The sequence below is a fragment of the Myripristis murdjan genome, chromosome 13, assembly GCF_902150065.1.
Source record: "Myripristis murdjan chromosome 13, fMyrMur1.1, whole genome shotgun sequence".
NCBI lineage: Eukaryota > Metazoa > Chordata > Actinopteri > Holocentriformes > Holocentridae > Myripristis > Myripristis murdjan.
Window position 1 is genome coordinate 25,011,939 of NC_043992.1, and position 16,895 is coordinate 25,028,833.

At 40.1% G+C, this 16,895-nt stretch overlaps 2 protein-coding genes across 2 annotated transcripts in view; both read left to right on the top strand.

Annotated features, from left to right (window-relative positions):
- Positions 1-2,902: 2,902 nt before the first annotated feature.
- Positions 2,903-6,890, top strand: LOC115370320 (macrophage mannose receptor 1-like). Its single transcript, XM_030067301.1, has 7 exons — positions 2,903-2,982; positions 3,694-3,732; positions 4,096-4,470; positions 5,288-5,617; positions 5,930-5,953; positions 6,094-6,450; positions 6,704-6,890. Exons 2-7 carry the CDS (start codon positions 3,699-3,701, stop codon positions 6,724-6,726), a joined length of 1,143 nt encoding a protein of 380 aa, XP_029923161.1. The 5' UTR covers positions 2,903-2,982; positions 3,694-3,698; the 3' UTR covers positions 6,727-6,890.
- A 9,829-nt stretch (positions 6,891-16,719) lies between these two features.
- LOC115370060 (uncharacterized protein C14orf132) overlaps positions 16,720-16,895 on the top strand; it is a 42,331-nt gene continuing 42,155 nt past the window's right edge. The window contains exon 1 of the mRNA XM_030066872.1: positions 16,720-16,804. The gene's annotated coding sequence lies outside the window, so the exon portion shown is untranslated. The remainder of the gene's footprint in view (positions 16,805-16,895) is intronic.

Consider the following 16,895-nt stretch of genomic DNA (forward strand, 5'->3'; position numbering starts at 1 on the left):
CTCACTACATACCGTCCATAAGTCATAACATCCAAAATCACAGCACACTTTCACTATCTTTTTCTTGTTGTAGGATTTGTTTTAAATGAATTATTGTATAATGACTTATGATAAAAAATAATAATCATACATAGTTACGTACATTATCATTTGAGTCTATGGTACAGCGTTCATGATTGTTGCTGAAGGGAATTCCTGGTTCAGCTCTGTGAAGCTGTCTCACATGTGTGTGTTATTTTTAAAAAATCAGCAAGACCAACTCAAAATGGCTGCTTAACATGAACAATATGGGTGTAACTCAGAATTTTTTTTTTTACATGGTTGAATTATCAACAATACAACTTTCACAAGTCTCGCTTTCTGTAAGACTTTGAATGAGAACAACAGTGGCGTGAGTGTGTGTGTGTGTGTGTGTGTGTGTGTGTGTGTGTGCATACATGCATTTGTGTGTGCATGTACAAAGAGGCCAAAAGATCCTACTAAAATATGTTACCAGTAGGAAGTAGGAAAATCACCATGCAGCATGACTGTATCCTCAAAACAATGTTGGCCTCTGTTCTGACGGTGAGAATAACATGGGGGTTATTTTACTGTATGAATAATCAGGCTTTGAAATCTGCTGTTCGATGCAGCCACTTTTCATGGAACTGAGGTCACACAGTCACTTTTTAAACGATCCAGCTATAAACAAGGTTTTTTGACCTAGTTTTGTTATGTGTCTTATCTGTCCTGTGTGTCTTAAAGTGTGTCAGTAAGATGTTGGGCCCCCACAAGCCACCAGAATAGCTTCAATGCACTTTGACTTCCAAGTCTCTGAACTCAACTGGAGGGATGAAGCTCCATTCTTCCAAGATATATTCCCTCATTTGGTGTTTTGATGATGGTGGTGGGGAACTCTGTCAAACACGCTGGTCTAAAATCTCCCATAGGTGTTTAAATGGGTTTAGATGTGGTGAGTGCAAAGGCCACAGTATGTGATTTAGATCATGTTTCATCACAGGATAAAGGTGATTACTCAGAATAACTTTGTATTGATTTGCAGTGAGCCTTCCCTCTAAGAGGAAGAATGGACCAGAACCAAGCCAGGAAAATGCCCCCCATGTTATAACAGAGCCAGCAGAGCCCCTCACTGTCGGGGTCCAATATTCAGGCCCGTAGATTTCTCTTGGTTGATGCCACACATGTACTGTATTCACTAGTCCAGAATATGAAGAAACCACATCACCTTTTCCCACACCTCTGTAGACCAGTGTCTGTGGTTTTGGCTGAACTTATCAGATCGTGCATTAGCAGTCACCTGAGGAGCTGTTCTGCTGTTTTTCCTGACATATCACACTAATGCAAAAGCATCACCGACATCAGATGCGCACTATCCATCACAATTTCCAGCCCTGTTTACTGATGTGTTTTCCAAAAATCTAATGCTGATGTTTCCTATTGAAACATTAGCAGTCTTAGTGACTGAAGCTCCTGCTGTCTAGGCCCAACAAACCGTTTTCTCTCAAAGTCACTGAGGTATTTTTTCCTTTTGCCACCTTGACCCAGAATCCAGGTCAACTGGGCCTGCTCAGCTTTTTTTTTTTTTTTTTTTTACGTGTTTCTCCACTTATTTATACAGCATGTTCTTTTTATTTGTCACCCTTCTGTGCAGACACTATTTCATACAACAGGTCCACAGTTAGAGGTCAGTTTCTTCAGAAGTATACAGATATGAAGCCCTCTGCATGTATACAGATATGGAGCCCTCTGTCCATACTCTGTGTTCATTTTGTCTGCATTTCTGCACGTTTTCAGCAATCTCATGGATCTCAATAGTTCAAGAGTGAGACACAAAGACGACATTCATAAAGATGATAATATTAGAGAGAAGAATTTTCCATCCTCCTGTTGTCACAATGGATAATAATGACAACAACAACAATAATAATAAACTTTATTTGTATAGCACCTTTCATACAAGAATTGCAGCTCAAAGTACTTCACAATAAAAAAAAAAAAACATTTGAAAACACATTAAATAAAACATTAAAAAGAATAAAACACAGCACAGGGTGGAATTAAAAATGAAAAGGCTAAAGATATGAAAAGATATGAATTTGGATTTGGATTTGCATGGATGGAGACAGGGAGGGGCGTCTTTCTTATTTTTGGACAGAATGCAAACATGTGTCAACGTCAAACAACATACAAGCTGTTTATTTTGTGACCAGTTAGCTACACTGCTCTAATATGGAACAAGCAGACTGCTGTTGTAAAGTACGTCTCTCTTCAACATGAGCATTTGCATCTTATGATATCTGATGGTTTACTGTCTGTTTGGTAGACAGACAAGAGCCTTTTTGCATTATATTAGGATGCTCTGTCAGTTTGCTTAGGCATATTATCTTGGTCATAATATTGTACCGACACGCAACACACCAACATAACATCAAATCTACACTGAAAATGGTGAAAATATAATGTTCATATTTCAATGAACTGCATTCATGGGTCTGTAAATGTCAGGTCTCTGGGAATAAATTATAGTTTAGCATCACTGGTCCCATAAACAAACTGGATTCAGTGTAAAATGCAGTAAAACTGGTCTCTGCAATGTACTCCTTTCCTAAAACCTTTGACACAATGGAAATGTGTATGGAGGCAAAGGAGATGGGAAATTTTGACAAAATCTAGGACCACTATGCATTTATTTTATTTATTAACAGTGCAGGTTGGTTGAATGCACACCTCTACATCTGTGTTTTTTATTGGTCCACTGTGGTGTTCACATCACTAGGGTCGGAGGACAAAAGATAAACCAGAGTTGGTGTTGATGTGTCCTTCTCCTTTAAGGTGAACGAGTGCCCAGGTGTGGGGAACAACAAAGGGGAAGAGGAAAACCACCTCTTTTTAAACCCATGTTCTGCGAAGACTCCTGCTCATATTTCCCTGCCCATTGCTCCATCACATCCTTTGAGAGGAAAAACTGCATTTACTGACTGAGTGAGTTAACAATATGACTTGTGATATATTACGCTTAGAATGAATAATTTTGTAGAATTATTTAAGTTATTGCTTAAGTTGTAAATACAACCAGTGAGGTAAATACAATCAAGTATATTTTCTTACTGAAAAAAAAAGTACCAGACAAATTAATGAAGTATGTCAGATAATGAGAACAGAGTTTGTCATGTGACCTGAACTGTGATCCTGCATCCTGGCTCATAGACTTAAACGTTTTCTTTTTTCTTTTCTTTTCTTTTTTTAATGTCTTGGCACCCTTGTGGAAAGACCCTTCTGTCAACCACCTTCAGGCTTTGATCAGCTGTGAAGACATAATTTTATGTTAAATACACCATGATCTGGACGTTCACTCACAAGATTTATCCCAAAGAGGCTTGAAAACATCAGATCTCTTTGTAATTCAAAGAGATTTGAGTATTAAATGACTATTGTCCAGAGGGCATTACTGCCGAAGCAATGCACAACAGACAGCCTTATATTTTTGACACCTGCACTGCTTGATCCTAAGTCCAAATTCATGCAAATGTTTGATAAATAAAATTGTGGGTAAATTATTGAATTCTCATCATTCCATATGACTTTTTTTTTTTTTTTTTTTTTTTTTTTTTTTTTTTACATTAGCTCAGTAAGCTGCATCTTGGATTTGCCACCCTTTATGTTTCACCTCTCTCTTTTCCTCTGTTTGTTTAGGGGCCATGGCCCAGCTGATCCCTCTATTAATGCTGCTGGGTATGTTACTGCCTGATGGTCATGACAATTTTTTTCAGTTTTTTTGTTTCTTTTTTGTGTGCATATGAATTATTTTAACAAGCCATTCTTTGAAAAATCCCACATATGTGCATTTATTTATGCTTTTCTTCATGTTTGAATCGCTTTATTTTATACTAATGTTTTGGGTCTATCTGAAATTTGTCTAACTGAACCTGTCATACTGAAACAAATCTGCCAAGAAAAATCTATCTATCTATCTATCTATCTATCTATCTATCTATCTATCTATCTATCTATCTATCTATCTATCTATCTATCTTTCTATCTATCTATCTATCTATCTATCTTCTTGACCTATAAATCTCACCTTATTTCAAACAGGTCTAGGATTTGTCCATTCAGCTATGAAATATGTTCCAGTTGTTAATATGACGGCAAACTGGGAAGATGCAAAAAAATACTGCCAAGGCAACCACACAGGTCTGGCCATCATTCGCACAGAGGAAGACTATGAAGCTGTGGGGAATCTCAATCTCAACGTCGATGTGTGGATCGGGCTCAGACGAAACACAAATGACACAAATAAAACATGGAAATGGTCTGATGAAGAGGACTATGTGTACACCAACTGGGAAAATGGTCATGATCCCAGTGATCCCAACTTTAACAGTTATCTCTGTGTCATTTCTTCAAAGCAGCAGGGGTGGCGTCCTCTGTTATGCGTAACTACTAGCCAACATGCTGTCTGTCAGAACGGTAAACATTTTCACATTTCTTTCTTTCTGCTGTTTAGCAGAAGATCAACCTGTTGGTTGATACTGTTCTTATTTCACATCTTGAATTTTATGACTCATGACAGCTAACACAATGCCATTTAAAAAAACATTTCATTTATATTCTCCAAAAAGCAAAATAATCTATTCTGAGTCAAAGGATATTAGCAGTGTCGTTTAAACTGTCTACCTCCAGTTAAATTTCCAATAATTGTTTTGCAGTTCACACCATATATAACTTTTTGTTCAACATTTGCTTGTTTTGATTGGTTGCAAAATCCAGACGTTACAGTGTCAACTCCAACTTTAAAGCTGCACTAGGTGATTTATGACCACTATCGGGCATCTAGAGCAAAAACACTCTTTGTAAACACACAGAGCCAGTCTTATAAATGAACTATAAATGAATATAGTATGTTTTTGGATGGAAATGAGGGATACATTTCACTCTGACAAGGCTCTTGTTGGATTACTTGGATTATTTTGTCTCTGACCTCCAATTCAAAAATGTAATCAAGGTGCAGGCTTTAAGCTACAAGGTAGGCACGGATTTGAATAAACTGTCATTTTGTTCTGTCTGCAGAACAGAACAGAACAGAACAAAACAAAACGACTGATTGATTATCTAGCTTGGATACTTTTCAGATGTGAGTTGTTTTCCAATAGCCTCTGCTGAAGGTTGCACCAGGAATGATTTAGATTTGTGCACCCTCAACAATGACATAAACTCTAAAAAGCACTGGTGTTTTCTTTCATCTCCTTGCTTTACTAAACCACCAATTCTCTCATATTTTTCTTAGTTTCTCACAGCACACCAACAAGAAAGAAAGGATATAAATTGTATCAAACTACATATACTCAACATGACTCTGAACAGTACTGTAAAAATCAAAGTATGGAGATAGCAACTATCACCAGTGAGGAGGAACAGGAAGAGTTTGATGCCATAGCGAGCCCTACCAGCTGGATTGGCCTGAAACGTAAAGATGAAAACAGTCCCTGGAAATGGACCAATGGAGACCCAGTGCCTCTGGTCAAACACACACACACTGGTGAGTGTGTCAAGCTAAGCTCTAAGACCTGGGAAGCAGTAAACTGCTCCACGAAGAAAAACTTCCTGTGTTACGAAGGTGAGCTGAAACCTGTACAATGATGTAGATCGTCTAGAGTTAGGAAAAAAAAAACAAAAAACATCTGAGTTTTTAACCTTCAGGAGCCATATTTGTTTTCTTTGAGAGTTCTCTCCAACCAATAGCACGCAGTTAAACATCAGGTTTTTGTTTCTGTATGAATATAGTCAAAACCTTGGCCATGCTCAAAATGGGTATTTTCCACACTCTGAATTTTCAAATATTTTTGTTAGAGAGAATCAATTAAAATCATAAAATGTGTAAAACTGTTTTTATATATTTTTTTTCAACACTTGAATTCTACCTGGACAGACGAAGATCCAACCACCTCCTATGGTGAGTAGAACAGGCCTCGTGAGAGAGGGAGAGAGAGAGAGAAGGAGAGAGAGTGTGTGAACATGTGTATGTGTGTGTGTTAACATGTGCACGCTCTTTCTGACGTCACCTCTCTTGTGTTTTGTGTTGTGGCCGTGCAGGCCTCCAGTTCTACAGTGAGTCCAAGAGTTGGATTGGTGCCTTGAATCACTGTCTCTCACAAAACACCACCCTGGTCCAAATCACCAACCAATCAGTGCAAGACGCTGTAAGTCAGCACCTAAAGAACCAGGCTGTCTCAGGTGGAGTGTGGATCGGCCTGGAGCGCCCCATCTTTGGCTGCAATGTTGACTGGTTGTGGTATCGTGGGCTAACAGTGAACTTCACACAGTGGAACAGCAACTTCCCCACCGACGTCTACAAGCACCACTGTGGGAAGATCATCAAGAGCGGGGAGCCAGCTGTTTTCACGTGGCTGGATGCCTCCTGTTTTCAGAAGTTGCCCTTCATCTGCCAAAGTAAGTTGTTCACACTTGAGATTTTGCTGGAGGCCCAATCTGAGACTGATGTTACTGTCATATTGTTGACATGCTTTAAGACCTGGAGCACATTGCTACTTTGATCTGAGCTTGTTACTGAGCTAAAACTGTAGAGAGGTCCATGTAAACCTTCAGTTATTGTAAAACCCAAAAAAATGACAGATTTCCAGGTGACAAGAGAAATGAACTGTCTCACTTGCCTCTGTTTTTGTCTTACTGTACGTTTTGGCAGATCGCACATCGACGCCTGGATGAGGTCCTCCAGAGACAGATCCTTTACATCCTTTTCAGATGCTGCACCAACTTTCTTCCCATACTTTTCCATTCCATTTCTTAAACTCTGATTTAACCCCTTGCTGCCTGAATTTATTTACAATTATCTACAAAAATAAATTGTTTGTGTTTTTGTCTTCAAGCAGATGCTAAATTATTGGTGGTAGAGTGCTTCCAATCCAATTCTTGGTATGTGTGAAATATGCATCAACAGCATCAGTGGGATACATACACCACCTCGGTTGCATTAAGACTGGAATTGGTTTGAGGCGAATTCGTGATAATAGTCTACAAGGGGTTAATGCTGGTGTCCTTTCCCCTGATGCTTCCCTACACACTTTTTCCATGTCTTTAATACCCCCCAAATGTAAAAGTGATTCTGTATATGTGACAATAAGTGTTTCTTGATTATCACTGATCTAATAAAAAGCCTATATCCATAAGATGATGTGTTTTACTCATTCAATCAAAGGTCAAGGGTAGCACTTACCTAAATAAAGCGCAGCTAGTGCCAGAGAACTTACCAGAAACCATACTTGAAAACTCTTTGTTGTTTGCAATAATGCTGCATTAAGAACGGATGCATGAATCTATAAGAACCAGTTAATACACTGAGAAATCATATCAACCATACATGTAACAGCAGCCATCTGAGTCAGCGCACTGCTGGATTCCCAATCTTCTGTCAAAATCTTTGTCTGTGTGCTTGTATGCTACTTTACATGAACGCCTGTGTTGCGGTCTCATAAGATCTTCCACTGTGAATATAATATTTGTTTATGAGCGCACACAAACATGCATGCCTCAAAAGCTACTGTCAGAAAAAATATTTGCATTGGTAATTATCTCTGAGAAACTGGACTTTGGAGTCATTACAGCAAGAGGCCTAAAAAAGAACACATAGTCAGTATACAGATTTAAATAATTTGTTCATGTCTACATAGAGATAAAGAGCAGTACAGGACATACTTGTAGTGTCAGTGAAACAATACCATTTGAAAATTATAAATGAAATGGTCAGAAGAAATTTTGTGTAAATTAGAATTAAGAACATACAGCCTGATTAAGATTATATACCAGCCAGAGCACTTAATCACCCTTAACCTGAGCAGAGCACAGAGGTCTGTCTGTGCCCAGCTGAGGTGTGGTGTCCTGCCTCTGGTGGTGGAAACCAGACGCTTCTGTTCAGTCCCAGAGGAAGACAGAAAGTGTCACCTGTGTGACCTGGGAGAGGTTGAAATCGAGTTGCCCTTTTTGTTTTATTGACCATAATATCATAATCTCTGATAGACTTTTCTTAAAAATGTCTGCAGAATGTCCTGATTTGTTTGCTATGACTGATGAATGCAGCTCAGTAAAAGTGGCATAAAAGTGTTAATGGTTCAGTCTGTACATCAAATGTGTCAAAGTTATGTTCTGGAGCTGTAATATGTGAAGGCCAGGTTTATATTCATGTTTGGTTTGGACATTGTTGACACGAATGAAGGTGTGCTTTGCTCTTCCTCTCTCATTATGTAATTGCTCTTGTCTGTTGTGTTTTGTGGTGCCTGACACCTGGAAAAATAAATTACCCACCTACCATACACACTGAAGGTGAAAACGGAGCAGATGCACTGACATATGGAGCACTGACATTGTTTGTAATTTTCACAGACAGTGTCACTATCACTGAAACACAAGTTTGAAGACATGTGACTCACCATGTGACAGACATGCTGTGATATGCAGGTTAGACAGAGCGTTACAGATCCACTGACCAACCAGCAGATGTTGTGGCAGGGCAGCACACATGAGCCTGAGCGTGGGAGACACTGTTTACCCAGCACAGCTACATAGCACAGCACGCTTAATCTGCTAAACACCAAGAGAGGAAAAGAAGACTGCAGTGTGGATGTTTTACCTTCGGGTGACAGTGTTGTACTGTATAACTTCCAACCCAGGCTGGGACAAATGAACACCAGTAGAAACACTGCCCCATAAAAGGATCAAACAATACTTTTGCAGAAAAATAGATTGTTGTAATGTTTCAAGACATGGACAAAAGGTCTTGCCATAATGCACATTGCCAATGGGATCTGATGTTGTTAATGAGCTAAAACCATGGAGAGGACCATGTAAACCTTCAGTTAATGTACAACCAAAAAAGTGACAGGAATCCATGACAGCAGGTTTCCAGGTGACAAGAGAAATAAACCATCTCACTTGTCTTTTTTTTGTCCTCCATGTGTTGGCAGATCTCACATCGATGACTGTGTGAGGCCCTCGAGACCACACGAGTCATCTTCAGATGCTGCACCAACCTTTTCCCCCAAATTTTTATTAGTGATTTAGCTGGTTTCCATTCCCTTAATACTGCCACTCCCCTGCCACCACGACAATCAGTGTATAATTATTCCTTGATGATCACTGATCTCATTAAAAGCCCAAAAACCTTATGATACAGTATGTAAGTCATTTTAAAACTAGTATGAGGGAACCTGCCATGAACCATTTTTGCAAACTGTTGGCTGTTGCAGTATTGCTGTATTAACAACTGATGCATGAATCTTTACCAGTGTAGAAGAAATAATAAACTGTGAAATTACAATCGCGTAAAGAAACAAGCCATTAAACAACAGGGATGTATTTTGACTAATACCTGGAATTTGTTTCTTAGCATAGTGCTCCTGGATGAACACACACACAACTCTATAAATGTGAAATTCAGAGAGGACAGAGCATATTTTCTTTGTTTGTCTACATCTAGTTTAAAGGCTACTTCATGTTTTGCAATCTGTTTGTGAATATTATTTGTAAATAGTGAATGGAAACATATAATTGACTTTAACTGAAAAAATACTGCAGACAAACTTGACCTCAGAGCCATTACAGCAAGGAGCCTACAGATGAACACATGCCTACACGTTTAAATAATATATTTATGTCAAAAAAAAAAAAAAAAAAAAAAAAAAGCAAGCAGATGAGTCTAAGGGGAGTGCTGCTTGCTTCAAGGCAAACATAGTAAAACAGGTTTAAACCGGAAACCATAATTTTAGATGAGACCAATATAAAAATGCACTTTGAATAAATGCCAGAGTCGTTTCACTTTTGTCAGTGTATGTGCAGTAAACACTGTTTACCCAGCATCATGCTTCACTGACAAAACACCAAGAAAAGCAACGAAGACTGCAGTATGGATATTTGAACTATTTGATATTTGAACGCAATGCTGGGGATTGACGAAATTACAAAATAAATGTAATAAATGTGACTGTAATCTGTTACAACTACTGAGGAAAAATATGGCATTAAAGTTACTAATCAAACTGTTGATGATCACTGAGGGGTTACATTACAGGGGTTAGACAAGCGCAGAATGGCTTACAAGGAGCTGAATCTATGTCTAGACAGACTCCATTCATTTTTACAGTAGGCTATTTGCTAAAATTTTGAGCGTGATTTTTGATTGGTTCTCTTATTTGAATTCTAATCAACATCGCTCAAAGCAACCAGTCTGACATACAGTACAGGCCAAAAGTTTGGACACACCTTCTCATTCAATGCGTTTTCTTTATTTTCATGACTATTTACATTGTAGATTCTCACTGAAGGAATCAAAACTATGAATGAACACATGTGGAGTTATGTACTTAACAAAAAAAGGTGAAATAACTGAAAACATGTTTTATATTCTAGTTTCTTCAAAATAGCCACCCTTTGCTCTGATTACTGCTTTGCACACTCTTGGCATTCTCTCGATGAGCTTCAAGAGGTAGTCACCTGAAATGGTTTTCACTTCACAGGTGTGCCTTATCAGGGTTAATTAGTGGAATTTCTTGCTTTATCAATGGGGTTGGGACCATCAGTTGTGTTGTGCAGAAGTCAGGTTACTACACAGCCGACAGCCCTATTGGACAACTGTTAAAATTCATATTATGGCAAGAACCAATCAGCTAACTAAAGAAAAACGAGTGGCCATCATTACTTTAAGAAATGAAGGTCAGTCAGTCCGGAAAATTGCAAAAACTTTAAATGTGTCCCCAAGTGGAGTCGCAAAAACCATCAAGTGCTACAACGAAACTGGCACACATGAGGGCCGACCCAGGGTGCAGCGTGGGGTGGCGCAGTGAGGCGAACCCCGCGCAGAGCTAGTTTTGACCGGCGAAACGGCAGAGGCGGACAGTTTCCAAGTTTCGCAGGTGGAGGTTCGCCGAGATGGGAGTGGCGGCGCAGCGGGGGGAGGTGCTGACAGATTCAGCTTGGCGCAGTGACAGTTTTGTGCCAAAAGGCTTCGCCGAGGTGCGCCAAAAGCTCACAATCTGAAACCACGTCTACATTCAGCGCAAGGCGGAGCGGAGCCGGCGCAGTCGAAGTTTGGCTGCCTGGCGCACATTACCAAAACCTCACGATCAGCACAAACGGTGCCAATCTCCTTTGATCTGACATCAGCTGTGACGGGACAGTTGATATGGAGATATATGTATGTGCTGATTGTGATCGTAGCATTGAATAGTGTTTTTTGTCGGTATTTATTGCATTGTTCATGTGTCTGACATTCCGGAAGCCTGCCTGTGAGGTTTTGGTGACGTGTCCGCACTGCTCGCCGGTCTCCGCTCCGCGCCTGTCTCCTGGGCTCCGCTCCGCCTGCGGCAATAGACCTTCATGTCAGCTGTGTAAACTTTCATTACGCCTTCACGCAGCGCATTTTAAAGGCAAGGACAGGGGCTCATTTGATTGGTTACATGTGAATCGGCTGTGTCAAACCCACTCCACGCCTTCTCTCCTCCTCTCCGCCGGTAGGAGGGACGGCGGAGTACTTGCGCCACCGAGAACGGCGTGCCAAACTTGAAAAATCAGCCTGGCCACTCCCAGTTGGCGAAGCGCATCTACGCCACGCCCTCGCCTCGCCAGGTCTGCGAAACTAGAGCCCCAAGAGTCACCTCTGCTTCTGAGGACAAGTTCATCCAAGTCACCAGCCTCAGAAATCGCAAGTTAACAGCATCTCAGATCAGAGACCAGATAAATGCCACACAGAGTTCGAGCAGCAGACCCATCTCTAGAACAACTGTTAAGAGGAGACTGCGCCAATCAGGCCTTCATGGTCAAATAGCTGCTAGGAAACCACTGCTAAGGAGAGGCAACAAACAGAAGAGATTTGTTTGGGCCAAGAAACACAAGGAATGGACATTAGACCAGTGGAAATCTGTGCTTTGGTCTGATGAGTCCAAATTTGAGATCTTTGGTTCCAACCGCCGGGTCTTAGTGAGACGCAGAAAAGGTGAACGGATGGATTCCACATGCTTGGTTCCCACTGTGAAGCATGGAGGAGGAGGTGTGATGGTGTGGGGGTGTTTTGCTGGTGACACTGTTGGGGATTTATTCAAAATTGAAGGCACACTGAACCAGCATGGTTACCACAACATCCTGCAGCGACATGCCATCCCATCCGGTTTGCGTTTAGTTGGACCTTCATTTATTTTTCAACAGGACAATGACCCCAAACACACCTCCAGGCTGTGTAAGGACCAAGAAGGAGAGTGATGGAGTACTGCGGCAGATGACCTGGCCTCCACAGTCACCGGACCTGAACCCAATCGAGATGGTTTGGGGTGAGCTGGACCGCAGAGTGAAGGCAAAGGGGCCAACAAGTGCTAAACACCTCTGGGAACTCCTTCAAGACTGTTGGAAAACCATTTCAGGTGACTACCTCTTGAAGCTCATCGAGAGAATGCCAAGAGTGTGCAAAGCAGTAATCAGAGCAAAGGGTGGCTATTTTGAAGAAACTAGAATATAAAACATGTTTTCAGTTATTTCACCTTTTTTGTTAAGTACATAACTCCACATGTGTTCATTCATAGTTTTGATTCCTTCAGTGAGAATCTACAATGTAAATAGTCATGAAAATAAAGAAAACGCATTGAATGAGAAGGTGTGTCCAAACTTTTGGCCTGTACTGTACCTGTCTCGACCAGCTGACCATGTCAAGGCGGTTTGTGGTTTGTGATCTACAGACCTGTGATTCATTTTGGTGGTTGTGCTTAAAAATCAAAACATTTTGATCTTAGTTCAAGTTCTGTTGAGGAACTTTGAATAAAAGTTCAGTGTTGAATACTGTTAGGAGGCTTACACTGCCTTGTTTAAACTTATCTCTTTAGGACTTGTCAGCTTTGATGCTCAGTTTTAAAATAACATGTTAGGAGAGAAATAAAAAAATAATCAAATGTATTACATTACTTTGAATGTTGAAATAATTAAAATAGTTGCATTATCTCTCTCTCTCTCTCTCTCTCTCTCTCTGTGTCTGTGGGCGTGTGTGTATGTGCGTGTGTGTTTTACATACTGAAATGTCTCTTCCCTTCTAACCATCTAACTCACTCTCTGATTTTTTCCTTTTTCTTTCTTTCTTTCTTTCTTTCATTCTTTTCTTTCTTTCTTTTTTCTTTTTTTTTTTTTTACATAGAGAGAAATAGTGCATGTGTTTGATCCAGCTGAACCTTCATACATTACCTTTCAACTATGAAATTTAAGTTTTTTTTGTTTGTTTGTTTGTTTTTAAATTTTGGAGATCACAGGGCTCAAATAATAAATATATTAAATAATTAAGAAAAAAATTTCCATTGTACTCATTAGAATGTTCCCAGTTTGTATCTCAGAACTAATGTTTGCGTGGCAGTGCTATGACTTTGGCGAATACCCAAAGTAAAATGCCAATATTTTTCCTAACTCGCTGACTTGTGGGATAGCAGCCAGCATACTGTATTCCAGCAACTTCTGTGTGAAAACTGTAGAAAAAAAATAATTAGAATTAAAATTAAGTTGTTACAACACTGTCATGTCATAAAAAAAGCTACACAAAACTGAATGCAAAGAGGTTTTAGTTGACCACTCCCCATGCGTGCCACCACACCTCTGTGATCTCTGTGACTGAGCTCAGAGGGAAGTTATTCCAACTAAGAATTATGGGTTGCATGGTCACTCTACAGCACTTCCCCATCTCGGAGGGTGGAACTATCATCTCCAATAAAAGTCTTGGGCCCTGCGCATAACTGTGTCTGTTTTAAGTGCTGGAAAGACAGGGAAAAAAAATCCCCATTTAAAGATTTGACGCTTGACTAAATCATTGATCCAATGATGTCCCGTCTTTTTAAGTTTTCAAGAGAGGCTCATATGAAGCAGCAACTGTTGGCTCAGTAATTTCTTGGCATTGAGAAAAGTTAAAGAGATAAGAGGCAGGATAAAGATATGGGTGACTGAGCGCATGGCAAAACAACTCTGGCAAAACAAGGGCAAATAGCCTTTTATCAATTTACAGTGTCATCCTACGTTGTTATTCTCTCTCTCTCAAATCCAAATTCAAATTCAACACTGCTTTATTGGCATGCCAAATAGGCATTTGTAGACACCACATATGGGACAGGGAATCAGTACATATTCGTATCCAGAATCAAAGCATGTACAGGTGTAAAACAAACAAACAAACAAACAAACAAACAAACAAACAAACAAACAAGCTAATTAATGATTACAGTTTATGCAGTTACAGTGTATGTGATGTAATCACAAACATGCAATCACACACTGAAAAAGAAATCAGTACATACTGTATATCAAATCTATAAATATTTATATACACTGGCATGTACAAGAAATCAGTACATATATGTATACAGAATCTACCATCAAATCATAAACAGATAGCTAAAAAACAAAACAAAAAACAAAAAATATAAAAGCAGTAATGATTACAATGTGTGCAATAACAATAACAATAATAATAATACTGATGATAATAAACTATATTTGTGTAGCACTTTTCAAAACAGTTACAAAGTGCTTTATATAACAAGTAAAAATGATAGACTGCCCCTCCCTAAACCCAGAGCATGCGCTGTGCGTAGGCCCTCATGTTGCCCTGGGAGCCTCATGCATAAATACGTCACATGTATTCATGCCGCAGTGTCCCTGAAGCAGTTTGCGAGGCCTCCAAGCCATCGCTGACCCCAAGTGAAGTCAGTTGAGGTCCGTCAACTACCATACGCATCACTGAGCACGTTTACATGAACACCATATTCCGGTATTATTCAGAATATTCACAATATTCCGGTTGCGCACGTGTCATGTAAACATGCACCGAACCTGATTAAGGTCATATTCCAAATATCGAATTCCAAATAAGACCCCTGGCATAGCCTGTTCCAACCGGAATATTGGGGCATGTAAACACCTTAGAGAAACACCAAACAGGCTATGCACCAAAGTGATAAATGTCAGAGAACACCTCTTTTTCATAACACCTGCAATAGCCCAAATCGATGAAACATGCCAGGTTACTCAACTGAAGTTGTATTTTCACCCATTTTGATTGGCATGATGAAGATGAAAGAACAAACTAATGTTAACGTTCCCGTACTAGCTAGCCAGCTAACGATGTTAACGGTAGCTAGCTGTCAAGTGAATGACTTGTAGTTGCTGCTGAACATTTCAAGCGAGCTTGCTATGTAGCTACTTGTGTTGCGCATGCGTCTTCTGAAAAGCTGATTCGCAGCTTATTTTCCATTCAAAACGCCCACGTACAGGAAACACCGGCTACAAAACTACTGTAAATACTCAGTATCACAGAGCGCAAATTGAGCAAAATTGAGATAGATACGTGTATATAGGCAGCAGTTTGCAACCAAAATGATAGAAATAATAAGGTATATTATAAAAGAACACACTAGAAGACCAACATTTTAAAGATTTTAATTGAAGGGCTTGGGCATGCGCTGCATTTATAGCTTATTATATGACCGCTCGCCCCTGCCGTAGATTATGCTGGCTGGGCTGGCAAGGCTAGGCAAGGTCCAGGCATGGAGAACTGCAAACAGAGAGCACACAGGTTACGGCAAGGATCTGACAAGACATGAGCAGCAGAGCTGGGCTTAAATAGAGACTCGAGTAATGACTAAACAGTTCCAGCTGGTGTGGCTCTAGACAAACTGGTCCTCACACACCAGTTCCTAATGAGCCAATTAGGGAGAAGTGGAGGACATGGGGGCAGATGCAACAGCCTGTGTATATTTTAGCACCACAACACAACTTACGTTAGCACATAAAGTTAGAAATGTCTAAAATAGCTGTAGAAAGTGCCAAGACAAGCAACAGTGAGGCAAACATACATTTTAGGCTACATATTATATACACAATAAGTCATAATGGTCGCCTGGGCCTAAAAGTGAAAGCATTCCCTGCGTTCCAAATCGCATACTTATACTTTTTACTTTTAGTATGTACTGCAGCTGCCCTTACAAAGTATGTAGTTTAGTATGAAATATGCATGCTAATTCTTTTTCCCTACTAAATAGTACGGTAGTATGAGTATTGGAACGCAGGGAATGTCTTGTTATTGTCTAAGAGTAGCTACACAGTGCATGTTGCTTACCAAATGCTGAAGCTGATCATACATGGTCTTCCAATGGTCTTCCAAAATGACTGAACAGCATTAAACAGCTTGAAATATGTATGTGTGTGTTGCCGGCTACCAAGAGTCTCTGCAACCTAACGTGGCCTGATGCAGCCGACATCAGCCTGGCTACGTGTGTTGGGCGGAGGGGAGATTCCCAAAACAACTTATCACTGATCAACAACTTGTAAACCCCCGGTGCTGTGAAATGGTCTTTGAACAAGAAAAATATTACATACTGTACCTTTCACAAAAACAATTAAACAAAACTTGCTGTTTAAACTTCTTCCTGTTAGTTGCTCTCTGTGTTTTGCTCTTTGAGGATGACATCGTGTGTCAGTCTCTCTCCTGACAGCTGGACTCCGTGGCCCTCAGGGAGAAGTGACCATCTCTCTTTAAGTGGACTGCATGGTACACAAACATACATTTTCACATACGCATGTAGGGGCACACATGTATTCTCTCCTTTGTATTCTGTGCACACACACACACAAAGGCCAGGGCAGGAACTATTTTAAGGGGTTTTCTCATGCGACAGTAATTGCTCCGAAGGCCTCACAGTAGAATAGAGGTCTACGGTTAACAGCTTGGTGTTCTGTGGCGCTGCAGACGTGGCTTGAGGTGAATCTGTCTTTGGAAGTAAGATTCCTCAATTCATTGAGATGTTCATTTCAAGCACTGACAAGAGTGTGTGTATGTATTTATTTAAGTATTCGTGTAAGATGTGATA

Excerpts from the sequence above, each read along its gene's own strand:
- LOC115370320 (XM_030067301.1), top strand. The coding sequence starts at position 3,699 with ATGGCCCAGCTGATCCCTCTATTAATGCTGCTGG. Across the intron at positions 3,733-4,095 it reads CCCTCTATTAATGCTGCTGG|GTCTAGGATTTGTCCATTCA; the intron begins GTATGTTACTGC and ends TATTTCAAACAG. Across the intron at positions 4,471-5,287 it reads ACATGCTGTCTGTCAGAACG|TTTCTCACAGCACACCAACA; the intron begins GTAAACATTTTC and ends TATTTTTCTTAG.